At 42.4% G+C, this 19,080-nt stretch overlaps 2 protein-coding genes across 7 annotated transcripts in view; one reads left to right on the plus strand and one right to left on the minus strand.

Annotated features, from left to right (window-relative positions):
- The window catches only part of Dtx4 (deltex E3 ubiquitin ligase 4), an 852,074-nt gene that overhangs the window by 31,868 nt on the left and 801,126 nt on the right, over positions 1-19,080 (plus strand). For 3 of the 5 annotated variants that reach the window (XR_007978948.1, XR_007978949.1, XR_007978950.1), the window contains exon 9: positions 235-1,897. Coding sequence is in view for 2 of the 5 variants with exons in the window: in XM_052189328.1 (XP_052045288.1) it covers positions 235-468 (234 nt within the window). In the remaining 3 variants the exon portion in view is untranslated. Of the gene's footprint in view, positions 1-234; positions 3,724-19,080 lie in introns of those variants that run through there. The other 2 variants (XM_052189328.1, XM_052189321.1) reach the window with 1 other exon arrangement.
- Mpeg1 (macrophage expressed 1) lies at positions 4,718-9,181 on the minus strand. Of its 2 annotated transcripts, none has more exons than XM_052189307.1 (2): positions 9,070-9,181; positions 4,718-8,803 (listed from the first exon to the last, which is right to left on the minus strand). In XM_052189307.1, exon 2 carries the CDS (start codon positions 8,772-8,774, stop codon positions 6,606-6,608), a length of 2,169 nt encoding a protein of 722 aa, XP_052045267.1. In that variant the 5' UTR covers positions 8,775-8,803; positions 9,070-9,181; the 3' UTR covers positions 4,718-6,605. The 2 variants fall into 2 exon arrangements, with proteins under 2 accessions (XP_052045267.1, XP_052045261.1); XM_052189301.1 differs by having other exon boundaries at positions 4,718-8,919; positions 9,070-9,176.

Raw genomic sequence — 19,080 nt, forward strand, 5'->3', positions numbered from 1 at the left:
TATACTATGCATGCACACAACCCTTGGAGTGGGTGACAGACACAGTTATTCAGTGACAGAGGTGAGATTCAATCTATAGTGCTCGCTGTCCAATTCCAAATCATTCTCTTCTGCTTTGCTTAGGGCATCATGATGAAGGAAGGGTTGGGGACATCAGGACAAATCACCATCTGAAGATTGGTGTGTGGCTGTTACTGAACAACTTCCTGTGGTCTCTCACTCTTGTTGCCCTAGGTTCTGAAGCTGCTTCTCGTGGCCTGGGACCGCCGTCTCATCTTTGCCATTGGGACCTCTAGCACCACGGGCGAGTCCGATACTGTCATCTGGAATGAGGTTCACCACAAGACAGAATTTGGCTCTAATCTCACTGGCCATGGCTACCCAGATGCCAATTACCTGGATAATGTGCTGGCCGAACTGGCTGCCCAGGGTATCTCTGAAGATAGCACTTCCCAGGAAAAAGACTGAGGTGGGAGGGTACCAGGGACCACAGGGCAGGAAATGGAGAGAGTCAAGGTGGAGGCTGATGCTGTGCCTCCCGACTCCCTCATTTCCCTTCTTGTAGTATCCCCACCTCTCATCCCTCTCAGTCACAGAGGGAGCTAGATTAAGGTGATGTCATTCATAAACTTCATCCAATGCAAACAAGATGTGGGATGAGGGCCAACCTCCTTCTGTACCCCCTGCTCACCCCTATGCAGGGGTTATGGTCAGCATGAGGCACTCCATATCCTAGCCTTGTGAAGCTGAGATCCCTCTCCTCAGCCAGCTTCTTACTGCTTCCACTCTGCTTTGAGAGTGGACTTTCTGCTTTTTCCCCTTCACAGGAGTCAGGGAGCTCTCACTGTGCAAGATTGGGGAGAGAGGTGTAGACCGCTGGAACACAGGAAATTGGATGCCTTGGTGCAGAGTAAGGAAGCCGTTCATGTTACGAGGCTCAGATTCAAATGCCTCTGGGAGGAGCCTGGGCCCTTCCTTTCCCTCATCCATTGACCTGTCCATAGGCATCTGATTCTCTCAAGTGGATGGAAGGATTCAGGGATTCCTCTGTAGGTGGCCTCCCATGATTCTGTTTCCAACCAACCCCTCTCTGATCCAACCAGAGCCTGCATCCCACTGAGCATCTGCACTATCCTCAGGGAGAGGAGCCCATAGCCTTCTTTCCAACTCATTTCAAACCAGCTCAGTTTCATCAAGTCACTGTGAGTTGGAGCCCACACCAGGCTCTTTGTCATCTGTGTGTGTGATATGTTTGTGTGGTTGTGTGTGCGTTACTGGGCCAGGTTATTGGGAAAATCCCATCATGTCTCTGTAGTCTGTTTCACATGACAAATCCCAGTTCTTTTGAGGATCCAATAGGAAAGGTGTGGCCCTTTGGCTTTCCTCACCCTCTGCCAGCCCATCTCATGATAAACTTGGATGGACCCCGATGAACACAGAATTGCACTTGGGAAGATGTGTTGATCCAAGAGCTAGACTGATCTTTCTCTTTTTTTTATTGATATTAGATCAGAGCCAGCCTCCATCCAGTCTTGTTTATATGAGAGCTCAGTTCATCTCTCCGCAGATTTGCTAATTCAAGGCCAGAGATGTCACTGTTCCCTGTCCCAGCCTTTTCTCCAGCCTCCATCCAGCACAGACTGGCTAAAACCATGGTGGCAGAAGCCTCTTTTGTTCACTCCTAACACAGTTAGGAACACAACCTGGTTTTCTCTAACCTGCATCTGGGTGGTGTCCCAAGATCGAATCAGTCCCCACCCCAACATCTCCTGAACTTTGACTCCATTAAAGAATGGATTAGGTGTCAGGTAAGAGAGAATGGAGAATCAAGAAGGGAAACTGCTGGGCAATGGTGGTGCATGCCTTTAATCCCAGCACTTGGGAGGCAGAGGCAGAGGTAGGCAGATTTCTGAGTTTGAGGCCAGCCTGGTCTACAAAGTAAGTTCCAGGACAGCCAGGGCTACACAGAGAAACCCTGTCTCAAAAAAAACCAAAAAAAAAATGATAATAATAATAATAAAAGGGAGAAGGGAAACCAATTTCCACTTTGGAAGTGGGAACTCTGTGTTTGGGAAAAGTTCCTCTGAATGCTATTTTGAACTTATATACTCCATGTCGTGAGGGTATATATATATATATATATATATATATATATATATATATATATATATATTTAATAAGATTTGAAAGGTTTTGATGCTTAGGGATAAAAGAGAAATTCAACAATCTTCAACAATGGTACTTAATTTAGAACTGGAATCCACACTTTCATGCTACCCTGCACCAGAGATGCCTCCTGTTGGCCTTCCACCATTGATATTACTGTGGCCAGTAGAATCACCTAAGTGTCCCTAACCCAGTTCCCTGGTGCTGACTTTTCTTTTCACTCTACAAATGGCTAATGGGATTTTAATTGCCTCCCAGAGGGGGAGCAATGATAGGAGGGACTGTTCGGTCCATCTTAGTCCAACCCGTTCCAACAATGGGAGGCCATTTTGTCTCCCTAGCAGAGCAGAAGATTGTTGAGTTCACCAAAACTTGGTGAAAACTTCTGCCAAAGTAGAGAAGGATACACCAGAAGTAAGCGGAAGGCACGTATCCATGAGAGTTAACGTCACACCCTTTTATCAGGCTACTACATTTCAGAGATAATCGGACCCTCATTGAGGGCACACAATCATTTTTGCCTTCCGTACCCTGTGAACCTACCTTTCCTGCTTCTTGGCAACAAGGATGAGAAATTACACCGGGAGTCCATGGATAGGAAAATGAAGCAGTGTAAAGGAAAGGAATGAAAACAGGTGTGGAATGAGATGTGGGCGTGGCCAGCGGGGGATGTTTTCAGGGAGCATAGCAGGAGGCAGAGGAGGAGCCCATAAGGACGCCTCGGGGAGTGACTGTTCTAGAAGAAAAACCGTTTTGAGGGTTCGTCTTCATGCCTTCAAGAATTCACCCAGAGAACTTTAAATTGTCCATGCCTCATTCCCTTCTTCCCTGAGGATGCTCTGAGAGGCTACCTCACCCTCAAGCTTCACTAATCTCAACAATGTGTGGCTCAAAGCAGTGGCCGGTACCTTACTCTTTCTCTTGTGCCAACCGAAAAAGATACAGAATTGATTTCACTGAGATTAGACCCTAGGCACGAGCGAAGTTGACCCAGAGTGCTTCCCCTAGGGAAGCCCTGGTATGCTCTACCGGGCCATGCAGGGCCCCCCCATGCTTTTCCTGTCACAATCTCAGCACCAGCAGCCATGCTTTCCCTTCGTGAGACTCCGGGGGTGACAAATGGGATTGGAGACACACTTTACGAGATGCTTAACCCCTGAAAAGCTGTGTGGTCTGTCTGTGGTTGTCTGTGCCTCTGTGCTTCCTTCCCCTCTCCTTTTTGTAAGATTCAGACTTCTGTGTGATTTTATACTTGGGTCAAAAGCACTTGTCCTGGTATCTCACTGTTGTGTGCATGAGAGGATTGGGAGAAGGCTGCTGTGCCCCAAGAAATAACCACTGCCCCCCCTTTGCTTGTTGGTAGTCACTTATATCTCAGTGGGGGTTTCTGGGAGAGGCCTGGTGAATGTCCAGATGTCAGGTGTTCTGTTTGTAACTGCTGTGATTTGAAGTTGTTGGTGTTGTTCTGTGGGAGGACATTGCCCCCTGGTGCTCATGAGGTGTATGTGCAGAACAATAAACTGCAAATGAACAAGCACAGATTGTTGTTACTCCTAAGGGCCTGCTTTTGTAGAAGTGTTTTAGCACCTGTCTCAGAAGGATTACTTATTACTTCCTTTATCGGTGGGCAACCTCAATCCACCTAGCTTGATAAAGGGAAACTCTCCTGTCTTTATTTTCTAAAATTTCCCACATCTCTTCTACCTACACATTTGACCTGGTTTGAGTCTGGGTTCCCCTCAAAGAAGCAGGCCATAAAGCAACAGAAATAAGTATGTGAACTTTGCAGGAGAAAGGTCATCTTTAAAAACACGGACACTGGCTTCTTGAACGTTGCAGGGTAGGAGGGATGCTTGTGTGTGTGTGTGTGAGGGAATGCATTGTATGTGAGGGAATGTAGCATGTGGAAGTGTGTGTGTGTGTGTGTGCGCACGTGCGCGTGTGTGGTCTGCTGGGTTTTGTATATACATACTGAAGCTAAAGGTTGGCATCAGGCATCTTCTCTGCTGTTGTCTAGCTTATATTCTGAAGCAGGGTTCTCTCAGTGAACCTGGGAATTAGCATTTTGGCTAGGATAGGCTGATAGACCAATGAGCCCCAAGCACCACCTGTGCTGGGGTTACAGGTTCGTACCACCATACATGCTCTTACACGGATGCCAGGGATACACACGCAGATTCTCATGCTCAAATAGCAAGCATGTGACTGAACAATCTTCCCAGCCTTGAACACTGACCACTTAGAGCTCCCTTATTTTCAGGCAGTTTTAATTTTTCTAATAAGCATTTATTATTAAACATCCCAGTAATCACAGGAACAGAAGAACAAGAAGCAAGGTTTAGCTTCCCTTGTCACCAAACTGTCTTCATTTCTGGTATCCCGTGGAGCATGGCTTTCTCGGAAACCAACCCTGGTCTTTCTGCAGACCCCAGCTTTAAAGTCAGGACTGAGCAGAGCCCAGGAGCCCCACCCGGGGACTTAGTGACATGGCCCAAGGGGGAACTGGAAACCCCTGTATTCTGACTTCATACAGATAAACACCAAGAGAGAATTTTGCTGAGTATATACTTTAATGCATATTTATAACATTTTTGTTAGTAGAGCTACATGTTTATGGAACAAATATTAAAAGCTTCTACAGGAAGTTTCTGCATTAAACATCTGGGAGTCGTCTGGTATGCCTTGCTTTGCAGACTCAGTAATCCTTAAAGAATTTACAGAAAGAAGCCAGTATTTTCAGAAAGGTGATTGGTTTCAATGAAACATTAAAATACATCCCAAACCCACAAAGTACTCAGAGGTTAAAGAGAACATTTTAATGCTCAAGAGGCAGGTTTGATGGAGAGGTTATGCAATCAGCCCCCTTGGATGGGCAGTTGAGTTCAAAATCAGTCACTCATTCCTCTCTGTATTTCAACTGGAGGTGAATGAGGACTTCCCCCTTATTCCCAGAGGCTGAGACACTTGCAGCTCTTCAGGAGGGCCTACTGTGTGCACAAGCTCTTGATTGTAAATATTAAAGAGAGAACACATCGTCTTTCACAGAAGATAGCTCACTGATGGACTGTGGTGAATAGATGACCAATTTGTAAGAGAATTAAATTTTCAGATATGAAAATTGGACAAAACCCCAAATATTACCTGGTGACAATCGTGTGGCCTGCCAGGCGCCCCATAGAAGCCATCCTGGAACTGAAATACGTATCACGGCCTTTTCCAGCTAACTTTGTGACATAACATTTTATTTTGTTTTTTAATCACTCCACCCCTCTTCCAAACTGTGTGAAAAAGAAAATCCTGGCAGAAGAAGGCAGCACTTTCTCTGTAGCTTTAGTTTTAGGGAGGAAGTAGGACTGACATGCAGGCTCATTGTGACTTGCACATTTTTTACCCCTAGGAAAAATAAAAGCTTCTTGTTGCAGTGTGAGGTGCCTGTGTGTATCTCTGCTGTCCATAGAGAGGAGGGAGTTCTGCTTTTGACACGTGAACATGAAACCATACTGCTTGATCTGTCCTAACTAGAGCTCCGTTTAGTTTTTCATTTATAACCCTGTTAATTGGCAGATCTAAGAATTCAAAGTTTCCTGGAATACTTGCATCGTCTCCAGAGCCCTCGTTTCTAGCCTTAATTTATTACTCATTTCTCTACTTTTTCTTCACCCTTCACCCCTTAACAGAAAATTTTAAGTTATATATTTTTCTCCTGAGCATTTGTTCGCACTCTTCAGAAGCCCAAAGCTGACCTAAATTAGCTGTGAGGAAGTTGAGAAATGGAATTCGTATAAACCCCACCCACCGCTCCTTCACATGCCTGTGAGGTGACTCATGGGGGAGGACACTGTCAATCAACAAGTCCTTAAAGCTAAAGAGTGGGGGCATGAAGGCATCCTGTGGCGTTTCAGAGGCATGTTTGCCTCTAGACTCAAACCCAGAGGGCCTCTTTGAAAACAAAAGAAAAGGAATAATGCACTTAAAGCACAAATCTCTTCAGCTCACAAACTGGAAAGCCCTTCAAATTCAGAGTAAATGCACAATCTCCAAATCCAATCTCTCCACCGCCCCTCTCTCTCTCTCTCTCTCTCTCTCTCTCTCTCTCTCTCTCTCTCTCTCTCTCTCTCTCTCTCTCTCTCACACACACACACACACACACACACACACATGCATTCAGGTAAAGACTCTTATGAGAATGGACACGCACACTCCGCGGCTTGGTCCCAGTCCAGCTTTTCCCAAATGAATCACACCTCTCCCTCACACCACTTAAAATGACTTCTTTAATTTCCTGGTGCAGAGGCCTAAGAAAATCTTCCCAGGGTGGTGATACTGGCTTTCTTCCTATTGCAACCGTCACTTCAGTCACTCAGGGTGGCCGAAGTCGAGAAAACAAAGCGAAAGATGAACTTGAAGCTATGACTGGAAACTGTTTCCTCTGGGGACAATTAAGCTGGACTTGGATCCTGTTCTCCACTAAGGCCCGAGGCATCTGTTGCTAAGCTTCCAACCAAACTCTCCTGCTCCTCAATTTCCTGGTATTCCTTCTTCTTCTTCTTGTACTTCTGAGTACTGTACTTGACCAAGGTGACGACAACTCCTAGTGCTATGATGACACCCAAGGTGATTCCAGCAGCTTCCCCTCCCGACATGCCATTACCATCCCCATGGATGACTGTCATGGCTCTACGGAGCTCAAGAGGGTCTCCCAGCTTCCACTGGTTGGTCTGCGGATCCTTAATCCAGGATCTGGCTGTCTCACTACTGGTCACTATGACAGTGTTGGTAGCGACTTGGCTCATGAGGGGTGGTTTGGTGTAAGGTGGGAGCCTGACGGGGAGCAGGGACCCCCCTGTGAAGATTCCAGCCTTAACACAGTAGGACACTTGGCATCCATCACTGATAACAGCTAGGTGTTGACTGAAGCCCCCAGGACACTTTTTCAGAGATGGTGCTCCTATGTCTTTGGTTGTATCAGAATTAACCAAGGGGTTCCCCATTATACAACTGAAGAACCCACCAAAGGGGACTGAAAACTTGTACCCTAACTCATAATCCAGGGACACACATACCTTGAGGCTTTCAAACAGGTTCAGTGGAATGTAGCCGGCTGGGCATGACTGCGAGTTTGTCATAGGGTTGATGCTCTTGTCAGTGAAGACTCCTCCGAAGAGAAGTCCTGAGTTGTCCGGTACTTGGCCAGTGGCCGCACACCAGTAAGCCCTAAATTCAGCTTTGGCCACTCGGAACACATCCTCACACACTGTCTTACAGAAAATCTTGAGGGTGCACTTCTTTTTACATTCCAGGTGACTGTAACCCTCCTCATGGGTCTGAGACAACAGATGGACAGGGGTGTAGCCAGAGGGACAAGAGAAATCACCAGTGAGCAGATTCTTCTGCTCCAGGATTTGGCAAAGAGCATCACCTGACAGTTCAGTGCATTCCTGATAAACTCCACCAAAGGTGAAGTTGGTTACTTTTGCATCACAGGAATCGTCGTCCATATTGGCTTGAAAATTGAAGTTCGGGGACTCGACATTTGTGCAGCCTGGGTGAGTGTTAAAAGTGTAGTAGTGCCTCACAGCAGTTTCCACAGTCTTCGACAGCTTCTTCACCAAGGGACCTGGCAAGCCAGGCAGCTTGTCAGGCTTAATGAAGAAATGCAGAGGCAAGCCAGCACGGTCTATTGCTACTAGGTGGTTAGTGATGCCCTTCTGCCAGGTTTCTAAGGTGATACCTGGATAGAAGGGAACCCCTCCAAAGCTCTGCACCCTGGAGTTGGTTCTGTTAGACAGGTAGCTCTTGATCAAAGTGGTCTGAGAAGTGTAGTCTGTTTCAACTTTGAAGTTCACAATGTTTAAGAAGGAAATCCCAGCGGAGGCAGTCACACTGTTCTGGCTGTTCTGGTTGTCCAGGAGGAAAGAGGATCTTATGTGATCCTCCTGGACCAGTGCAGCCCCCGCATCCACACTAGTGATTACATGAGTGCCATAGTTGAGAACCAAGAGTTCTGCCAGGTAGGTGGCCATCTTCGTCTGGTTTTTCTCTAGTTGGTCACAGATGTCCATAAGTGCCTTCGTAAACCCCAAGCTGAGCTCTGAAGTTGGGGAGATTTTGACTGTGTAGATCCGGTTTCGTACCTGAACCCTGGTAGTTACAGCTTGGTCCTTTACTTGAAGGGTCTTCATCCTTTGGAACTCAGTAGAGAACTTGCCATTGACTTTGGAGAAAAGGGAGAGTTCTGTGTTGATAGAAACTGAGGTGGTACTCTGGTAATTCATCCAGGATTCCAGGATCTCTGAGTTCATCTCCAGGTTGCTCTCTTTCTGAGGAATAGTATAGACTTCATCGGGGATGATGTACTGCCCATCTTCTGTGGTCTTACAGTTGGTGTATGTCAAGTCCATCACCCGTCCCATGTCTACATTCCTCAGGTTATCCCAGCCTCCTCCTGGTAGGACCTCCAAGACAGGTAGTTTCAGGGCATCCTTGCATATTTGAAATCCAGTCATACCTGTCTCTCCAAGAGGCTTGTCTGCTTCAGCACATGCTATCACCATCCAGATGAGGACCAAGGCCCTGAAGCTGTTCATGGCGCAGACAGTTCCAGCCATATATCAGCCCCAAGCCTTCACCAACAAGACTGGGGCAAAGAGAAGGATGGGAAAGAAAGCAGCTGCTGAAACAGAAATTTCTACAGTTCTCCTAAAACCATCAGTTCCTCTTTATGTTGCTCCAATTGCAAAACAGAAATGAAAGCTGGTTGGGATATTAGAGACCATTAGTACCTTGTAAAACTTATTCTACACTACATATCACTCTTCAAACCCTCCCCTGTGTCCCTCACCCTGCCTGTCTTCTACCAAAGTGGTTTGGCACCCAGAAAAACGCATGGTTTCATCACCTTACCTCTTCTCTGTCAGAAGGCTCTGTCTGGCTTTTGTTTCACTCTCTTTGACTTCAAAATCCTGCTTTTTCTTGTGAAATCACAATATTAGTTTCATTTTACTGAAAATGCAGGCGTTAGTAGCAACCTTGTGCTTATTTACATGCCCCGCCTCTACTAGGCAGGCTACTCTGTGTCAAGGGCAAATCTTAGCTATCTCATTGGCACACTGAAGTTGGAGGCTGTCCTCTGAGAACTAAAGGCTAAAGAGCCTCAGATGCATGCTGTGTGAGGTCTCATGGTTACAAACTCACACGGTCCTGGTTTGGAGATAGACTTATCTGGGGCAGAACTGCTCAGGAAAACATTCCAATTTCTAGAAAACCTCAGCTTGACCTGTCCTGAGCATGCTGCGTGAGGGTGAGGGCTTCCACACTGCTCTGGTTTTCTCCTTTCACATACAAATATTCAAGGGAAGACAAAAGCCACACTACAAATTTACAGATTTTGCTTTACTCAAAGCATACAATGGCCCAGGAGCATATGCACATGTGTCCACACATTTGTCTGATCATCTCCATGTGTGTAATTTTAAACTATGCAGTAACCTACCTCATGTTTATCTTTTTCATCTCATCAACAAAGACACAGAAAAAAGGAAAGATGCTCCTTATTACTTGTGTTAAAAGTACTAAAATTCATTTCTTCTATTGTCTGGAAAACATAATGAGTGTTCTTCTCCAGACACCCACCTTAGATTTGCCATTCAGAGAGGTGTAGTCTGTGCTAGTGATCAAGTGCCAGGATTAAGGGAGGCTTAGATGAATTACATAGTTGTAACACCTAAAGTGTCTTGGTTCATTTAGCGGCAGCCAGGGACTCTCGAGTAGATAATAAATCTTCACATGGCACCCTCATAGTACCCCAGATCATTTTATGAGCAATATGCAGACCTAAGACTTTAAAAGCAGAATCATGTTTCAATCACAGGCTAAGACCTGTGTATAGGCTGTGAAGATCCTAAGGAACTAAATTATCTCAGGCTGTCATTGAGGCAGCAACAAAGGACTTGAGTTTCCCTGGTCACTGTCCAGGCTCCAATGGTGTTCTGTAAAGCCATAAAGGCCTTACCATGGGCCTACTCAGGCCAAGGTGTTTGGGGAAACCAACTCACACAAGCCTCCAACAAGGAATGAGTTTGTGAACAATGTCCAAGCTATACCAGGTTGGAAAACCCAGTCCGGCCACTGCAGAGGGTGCTCTAGATTATATATAATCAGGGGTCGTATATTTATACTTCAGGAGGCTCTAGCCAGAGTTTAAAAGTTGAGAATTGAATGCCCTTGAGTACTTGCAATAACTCAATAAGTGCACTCTTCTATTTTAACTGGCTTGTGCACACCCATTTGATGACAGACAGGCTAACAACTTCTCCTTGTTCTCTCTTTTCTAAATCACATTGAGGGCTGGGATCATGGTTATGAGGGTACAGTGTTTATTGTGCAGGTATAAGGTCCTGAGTTTGGATCCTCAGAACTCACCTAAACTGTGCATACAGCAGTACATGTATGTACTGGAAGCCCATGCTAGAGACTGCAAGCTAGTGAGTCTAGCTAAGATGGTGAGCTGTAGGCTCCATGAGAGACCCTGTCTCAAAAATAACTAAATAATTAATAAATAAATAAATAAATAAATAAATAAATAAATAAATAAATGCAGTGGGAGACACAATTCAGGAAAAATTCTGATGTCAACCTCTGGCCTCTGCATGTGCCTGCATGGATGACCTCACTGGCACATACACCTGCATACCATGCGCGCGCTCGCGCACACACACACACACACATACACACACACACCCCACAGCATGTGCACACACAAGAATAATAAAAATAAGCCATAGATGCTGTTGAGACCTTGATATCCTGAAGTAAAATAGGCCTAGATGGTTCTAGATTCAAGTCTTTGCTGACTGATAAGCAGTCTCGCACTCTTTCTGTTCCTTCTTTTATTGGGGGGGGGGGGGTTGTTTTTTTTCCGAGACAGGGTTTCTCTGTGTAGCCCTGGCTGTCCTGGAGCTCACTCTGTAGATCAGGCTGGCCTCGAACTCAGAAATCCGCCTGCCTCTGCCCCCCAGAGTGCTGGGATTACAGGTGTGTGCCACCACCGCCCTGCTAACTGAGCATTTATTAACTACTAAATAACAATGGTTATCTGTTTATATTTAGTAAACCAATTCAAGCAATACAGATTATATATTTAAAAAAATTTTTATATTGAACACAGTTAAAATATTTCTCCATTCTCATTCCTTCCTACAATTACAATCCATTCCTGTATACCTCTCTCCACTCTCCTTCAAATTCATGGCCTTTTTTTTTTACTAATTGTTAATGCATGAATATATGCACTAACATACATGCATATGTACGTTATGTATGTATATGTGTGTACATGTCTCTGTGTGCATTGCTTAGCTGTGCATATGTGTGTATTTGTACATGTATGTGTATGTCTGTGTATATTTGTGTATGTGTGTATGTGTATCTGGATGGGTATGTACGTATGTGTACATGTATGTGCATGTGTGTAGATACATACATATTCTTAAATATAACCTGCTCAGTCCTTACAACATTATCTGTATTATATTTTCAGGACTGACCATTTAGCACTGGATAACCAATTAATGTGCTCTTATTTCTTTTTTTAAAGCATCAAATTACTTCGGCATTTTCATGTGCCTGGGGAGGTTGAACGCATGGCTTTTATGATTTCTTTGGTGGAGGAGGTTTAGCTGGTGGGAAACAATGAAAAGAGAAGTGAAATGGTGAAACTAGAGGGTAAAACCCCCATTTGCATGCCAGGACTGAAGGGCGGTGCTCAGAATGTCCCATGTGCGGACACTGATGGTGTGGGATTTGACTAGCACTATCCATCCACTTCCAGTTGTCCTGTTGCACTACTTCCAGTAATGTTCTCTGCTTTTTCTTGTACTGAAATATTCCTATAAACACGCGTTCTCTCCAGATGGCTCCCCTGAGGGAGTGAAGGGCTGGAGCTAACCTCTGAACTCTGGCCTCTAGCAGAGAAGGGCAATTCTTCCACAGAAGAATGCTTCTCTGGTGCTGCAAATCGATTTCACTTCCTCCAGCAAGTAGCAAGAGGGAAGTTACACATCTGCTTTCTTTCTAAGTCTGAACATGTTTGACGCTGTGTCACGAGGAGTTTAGTCATGATTCATGTCTCAGGTTCACTTCTGTGTGGGCTTGGAGCCCGTTCGGGCGTTTCCGACCTGTGCACCTCACGGGTGATCTGAGGCGGTTGTGCTAGCCAGCCTCAGCCTATTTTGTTTGACAGGGATCTAGGAGAGCAGTCTGACACCTGACATGAGAACCTAACTGTTTGATGACAATGGAGGATCTGTGTGACACGGAGCACAGTGGTAGTTTTTTTGTTTTGTTTTGTTTTGTTGTTTTTTTTTATTTCTGAGCAGTTGACTTCTAACCTGATATTCTGAGAGTTGCTTTGTCAACTCAGAATGAATTCTTTACACAAATGTTGTTTGTCTACTAATCATAAAAAAATAATAACTCAGTGGTTTCATGCTCTTTTTTTTTCTTCAGGGTAAAAACAAAAGGCACTTGGGAAATTCTGCTTAGCCATATTAAATGCTAGGACAGAATTTGGCAGCCCAAACCATTTTATTCTGATACTTGGCCTGAGACAAGGTCTCACTGTTTAGTTCTGACTGACCTGGAATTCTCTAGATAGGCCAAGCTGACCTTGAACTCACAGAGCTTCCAGCCTATTGAAACAGAAAGAATCTTTGATGGTCTATTGAAGCAAAAACACAACTCTCACCTCAAGAAGAAAAAAAAGGCATCATTTATTCTAGGTTCAAATATGAGTGATCTGGAAACAGATTCTGGTCATTCCAATGTGAAGTTTTTAGGAGAAAGAACAAAGGTGTTCTTAAATGCATTGGTGGGAACACCGGGTACTTTTGCTTGAGCAAAAACTGCAAAGTCTTCAGTATGCCTCAGGTGATCTGATTCTTAGCCTTTGGGTTGGTTGAAGCCAGGGGTTTGTTTCTACATTCCAAAAAAAGGATTTTACATGATAGCAAGAAGGATTAGGTCAGTCATGGAGGTAGGCAATAAATGGCTATTATAGAGACTAGAGGTAGCTCAAGATAATTTGGCTCTGGACATGTAACATTGCACTGCTTATAATGAGCAAAGTTGTATTATCAGCCAACTACATAGAATCCTTAACATCACTGGCGCTGCCTTTGTTCTGGGACCTTCCATTCACTGTTTCTGGTTTTGGCTATAAATCACGCATTTGTGTGGGAAGGCCAAACACAATTTTGTGGCCATTGTTGCCGGAAAGACTGATTCCTAGGAGCTGATAGAGATGAGATTGAGGAGGAAGGAAGGCAGACCTCTAGAGAGAGAAAGACAGAGTTGTTAAAGGCATTAAAGGAGAAACCTCTCTAGCCATCATGATTCAAATTTGATTTTATATATCAAATACAACATTTATATAAATGTAAACATATTACATTTAAAGATAAAAAAATTAAGGTCACAGGATACCCTAAAGTTGTAAAGGCAGTAGAAGAAAACAGTTATTTTAAGCAACCAAAACCTTCATTTTAAAAAAGATTTATTTATTTATTTTTATGTGCACTGTGTGTGGGGGTGCCCTCCTTGTCAAGAAAAGGGTTGGATCCCCTACCTGACACATGAAAGACCGACCGCCAAGGCCTCTCAACCAGGGAGCCATCCCTCCAGACCTGCAAATATTCTTTTTAAACTAGATTGACTATTCCTCTTTTGTCTAAAGCTATCTATACTTTGTACTGTTTTGATTTTTGCAATATTTGTCCTGACTTGTTTTCTTTCGATTTTAGTTTTCTGTTGGCAAACTCGATTTTACAGCTGCAATTGCAGAAGTGGCTTCTTTTTACTTTAAGAAATATTGATCTTTAATAGCTGAGTTATTATAGTGTACCTTGTGGATTATAATTGGACCTATGTTATTATCTTGGTATTGTGCCAGATTTTAGTTTGGGAAAGGAAATAAAAGTAAGTTATATTATAGAAGAAATCATTAACAGAAATCAGTAGTGTTGCTTTAAATATTCTTTTAACAAATTGTCATTCCATGTAGTAAATATTATTAGTGACCAGGATAAAATCTAAAGGTCAGACATGTCAGAAATGAAGATCCTACAGGGTTTGTAGCCACAATCAAAGCTCATTTCCTATTTTGTAATCAGAAAAACAATGTTGAAGGCAGTTTTTAATATTTCTCACTTACTTTTTATTGGCAAAATACTGTTTAGCTTTGGGGATCTGAAGAGATGGCTCAGTAGTTAAGAGTACTAGCTGCCTGCTATTAACATGTATAACGTTTAGACTTTATTACCGTTTCAAAAATGTACAGGGCTAGCCTTAGCCTGCACAAGACCTAGGTTTTAAATTTTTAAAAAATCTGTTTTGATGCAGAGATTCACTCTAGCCCAGGCTGATCTGTAAATACATTTGGCAGCACAGACTGGATGAAACTCACAGCAATCCTCAGATCTCAGCCTGCTGAGTGCTAGATTATAGGCATGATCATATTATGTTAGACTTCATTTTTTTTTTCCGGTTTAAATGAGCAGGTAGATGGTCTTGGTAGAAAACACCTTTAATCTAGCACTCAGAAGACAGAAGAAAGTAGATCTCTATGAATTCCAGAACATCCAGGGCAAAAAGTAAGACCCTGTCCCATAAATAAATAAATAAATAAATAAATAAATAAATAAATAAATAAATGAATTGAATTACATTTAAAAGTAAGCTGCGAAATGGTGACACACATCTTTAATCCCAGCACTTGGCAGAGGCAGTGGATCTCTGAGTTCAAAACCAGTTTGGTCTTTGCAGTGAGGAGTTCCAGGACAGCCAAGGCTACATAGAGAAACCCTGTCTTGGGGGTGGGGGTATTAGAGGGGTGCAGGAGTAGGGGATAGAAACAAGAGTACTAACTGCTCTTCTGGAGAACCCAGGTTCTAATCCCAGCACCCACATGACTCCTCATAACTGGTTGGAAGTCCAGTTTCAACTCCATCTGATTCCAGTGGCACTGCATGGCTATGGTACATTTACATATATAGGCAACAGCCTCATATACATAAACATTTTAAAAAATAAAATATTGTTTATGTTTATATTCATATATTCATTCATTTGTAATATATGCAATAGCAATTATTTTTAAAAAAGTAATCCATAAATTTTGGAGAGGGGGAGCTTAAATACAAAAACAGATAAGGCATTTTCATAAAAGAATATTATGATAAACTTACTTCCTCTAATATAAATTTTTCTTTTTTTATTAGGTATTTTCTTTATTTACATTTCAAATGTTATCCCATTTCCTCATTTCCCCTCCAAAAACCCCTATCCCCTCCCCTTCCCCCTGCTCACCATCTACCCTGTCCTGGCATTCCCCTACACTGGGGCATCAAGCCTTCATAGGTCCAAGGGTCTCCCCTCCCATTGATGCCTGACAAGGCCATCCTCTGCTACATATGCAGCTGGAGCCATGGGTCCCCCCATGTGTCCTCAGAGCTCTGGGAGTACTGGTTAGTTTATATTGTTGTTCCTCCTATGGCACTGCAAACCCCTTCAGCTCCTTGGGTCCTTTCTCTAGCTCCTCCATTGGGGAACCTGTGCTCAGTCCTTGCTAATTATGCTTTAGGGTCCTTAAGGATTCATCTATTCAAAAACTACATTGTTAGAGAAATCTAAGAGACACCCAAAATGATATATATTATTACCAATGCCTTCAGTTGTCTTCCAGAAAAATAACATAAGATACTATTGCTAAAGATTCCACACACATTGAACCCATATCTTGGAGGAATTGATATGGATCTGACCTGAAAGCCTCAACCCTGAAGAATACCTCGTATGGTATCAAAAAGAGCTGTGAAAGCTGCTAAGGAAGCCATCAATTATCTTATGTAGCTACAGAAAACTACAACTGGACAAAACACAGAAACCCACTAATCATGGGGCACCCAGACCCAGTAAATACATCTAAATGCAATCCTTACACCTAAGGCTCAGGGGACATTACACAAGAAGGGACAGAAGAGTGTTGTAAGAGCCAGAGGGCCAGGACATCTGTTGTGTAATAGTGTCATCCAAAAAAAAAAATCAAAAAGAGACCAGGAAGTGGAGGAGTATAGGGAGGAGGATGTGGATCTGGGAAAAGTTGGGGGAGGAGGGGTTTGAATATGATCAAAATACACTGTATGAAATTTTCAAAGGCTTAATATAATTATATCTTTTTAAAAAGTGGGCAGTTGTGGCATGAAATACCATGGATACTGTGCCATTGGACACTGATTGATTTTTGTATAATTTGGATAAGAAATGCTAACTCAAGTCTTATTATGCCAGACTCAGTTTTAAAGTTGAAGCTGTTTTAAGTAGTCAATGTCTGAATATTCCCTAGGGCTCTCAGAGCTTTCAATTTGTCTTATTTTAATGTTTTAAATATCAATTAAAAACTTACAATCTAGTTAATTGCATCCAGTTAATATTCTTTACTTTTTTAAGGTAAGAGCTTGATTTAAGAGTTTGGGTCAAAGTAGAAATACTCTCCACTCATTTTAAATCTTCCAAAAGATTTTTCTCAGTAAGAAAAAGCCCTAAAAATTTAAATCCAAATATATGGACTAATGAGAAACACAACAAAAAACAAAACAAAACAAAAACATGAAATCATATTCATTTAATAAAACCTTTGTTTTCTAAGCTAGTTTTTCTATAAATATTATTAAAAGAAAAATCAATATGTAAGAAAGCATTAGTGTTTTAAATAGAGAATCAGGCACCAGTTCTACAGAATATAGAACATAGAACTTGGGAATTTTTAATAGCCTTTAATTGTATCAACTGAAAAACATATACATTGTATCTTAAATATTTAATAGCTATAAATGTAGGCACAGCAGTGAGCCTTTTCTGTGCTCTTTTAACAAATTTAAATGACCTATTTCATAAATAGTTAAATCTTATTATAATAGATATTTAGAAATATATTTTGTTTAAAAATAAGGGGCGAGTGCTGCAAATGCTGTGACAAAGTCCTCGGTCTGAGCTGCAGCCTGAAGCTATGTTAACATCTGTGAGGCATGCTTATGCCAGGGGCCACACTGATGTGAGTGGCCTGCACTGCCACCTGAGGCCATGGTGACATCTGGAACTGTGCTGTCACTGAAAGCCATGTCTGGTTTGTGGTCCGACTTCTGTAAGTGTGCTTGTGGTCACCGGGAAGCTGGAGACCATGAGGAAGCCTAGCATGCTTCTGCGGACTGTGAAGCAGGAAGCTACTTTTGCTGTGATATTGATGACCGCAGACACACAGCTGAGGAACAGGGACATGGAAGACTCCTGTGACAACCCTTACCCCCACCTCAACCCTCACTCCCTACAAAATGTAGCAGCCTAAACAGAAAGCCATCGAAGATAACTCAGAAAAAGTGTGATAAGGACGCTGAAGTTAGCTCTCCACGAATGGTTTCTGGCCTGGGTGTGGGAGGGGAAAGACTCGTTCTATTTAAGGGGCAGGAAACTGGGAGTTTGACTGTGCTCTGGTGAGAATATAAATAACACAAATTGGACATTGTTTTCCTTTGAATTCTTTTATTTTTCTTGGTCTGTCACAAGGGGAGGGTGGGCCTTGAAAGGACTGGGAAATGAATATGATGGGGTGAAACTCAAAGAATCAATACGAATATTATGTTGAATAAGAGGGGGAACGGTGAGGGATCTTTTCATCTCTGTCTCCATTCAGCTTCCTCTTTTCCACTTTTAGCCATCCTCCACCTTTGTAGGAAGCAAATCAATCGTTTAGCAGGCCTTCAATTCAAAGGATTCTTCTCTTCCTTAAAGCTGAAGGCATAGAATTGGTTATTTTCTCAAATACACTATAAAAGATAAAATGTATTTATGATATATTGAACATGTAAGGATGAATAGTAAACCTTTAGATACATTTGTAAGATTTTATGTAGGCTAAATGGGATTTTAAATGGCCATCTTTTCTTTAGTCCCCAAAGTTTAGAGTTATATCTTAACTAGGTTAAGATTTTTAAAAAAAAAAAAAAACTGGTTTTTTTTTAAAGAGGCAGGGTTTTTTTTTTAAGCTATGTTTAGGGATTTTAGGTGCAGAGAATTTTGTCTCACTTCGAAAACAATTATATTACCATGAACATATATAATACAACTAGAATGTAGATCTTGGAAAAATAGAATAGTTCACATCATCCAGAAGAATGGCCTTCCAAAAGGAAAAATAATCAAAGGGGAAATGTGTTATATAACATCCTATTTCTATCTTTTTCTGTTTATGAACAAGCTAAAAGACACCTCCACAGACGGAAACCGTTAATAACGCATGGAATTGTCCCCCTTAGGTTTAATCTTCGAGGCCATACTAATCTTTTTCTTTGAAACAGAATTTGTTCTGTTGGAGACAAGGAATAGGCAATGTTCAAGGATATGTGAGAGGAGGAGTTAACAGACATCTCAGAATTTTCCTTTGGCTCAGAACCTCTAAATGTTTCTTAATTCCTAGCCTGTATTAACATCGTACCACCTTTGAGCTTGTAGCTTCTGAGGCGTGTGAGTGTGTGTGTGTGTGTGTGTGTGTGTGTGTGTGTGTGTTATAATATACATTTTAAATATAATACTATATATATAGTAATACATATACCATTTCTTTATATTAACATTCTAATTGAAATAAGCTGTCCATCTTTAATTCTACTGGCCACCAAGGATTTCTCATTTAGTGAAAAACAAAACAAAACCCACAACATTTTCGCATAGAGGCAACTATAAAGCCAAATTATCTTTTCTTGTATGTTCTTCACCTCCGAATACTTATGAGCTGAATGGCTGTACTGTTTGTTTGTTTGTTTGTTTTCTGAGCCAAACCTCCACTATTCACAGGTTGAATAGTGG

The sequence above is a fragment of the Apodemus sylvaticus genome, chromosome 1, assembly GCF_947179515.1.
Source record: "Apodemus sylvaticus chromosome 1, mApoSyl1.1, whole genome shotgun sequence".
Classification (NCBI taxonomy): domain Eukaryota; kingdom Metazoa; phylum Chordata; class Mammalia; order Rodentia; family Muridae; genus Apodemus; species Apodemus sylvaticus.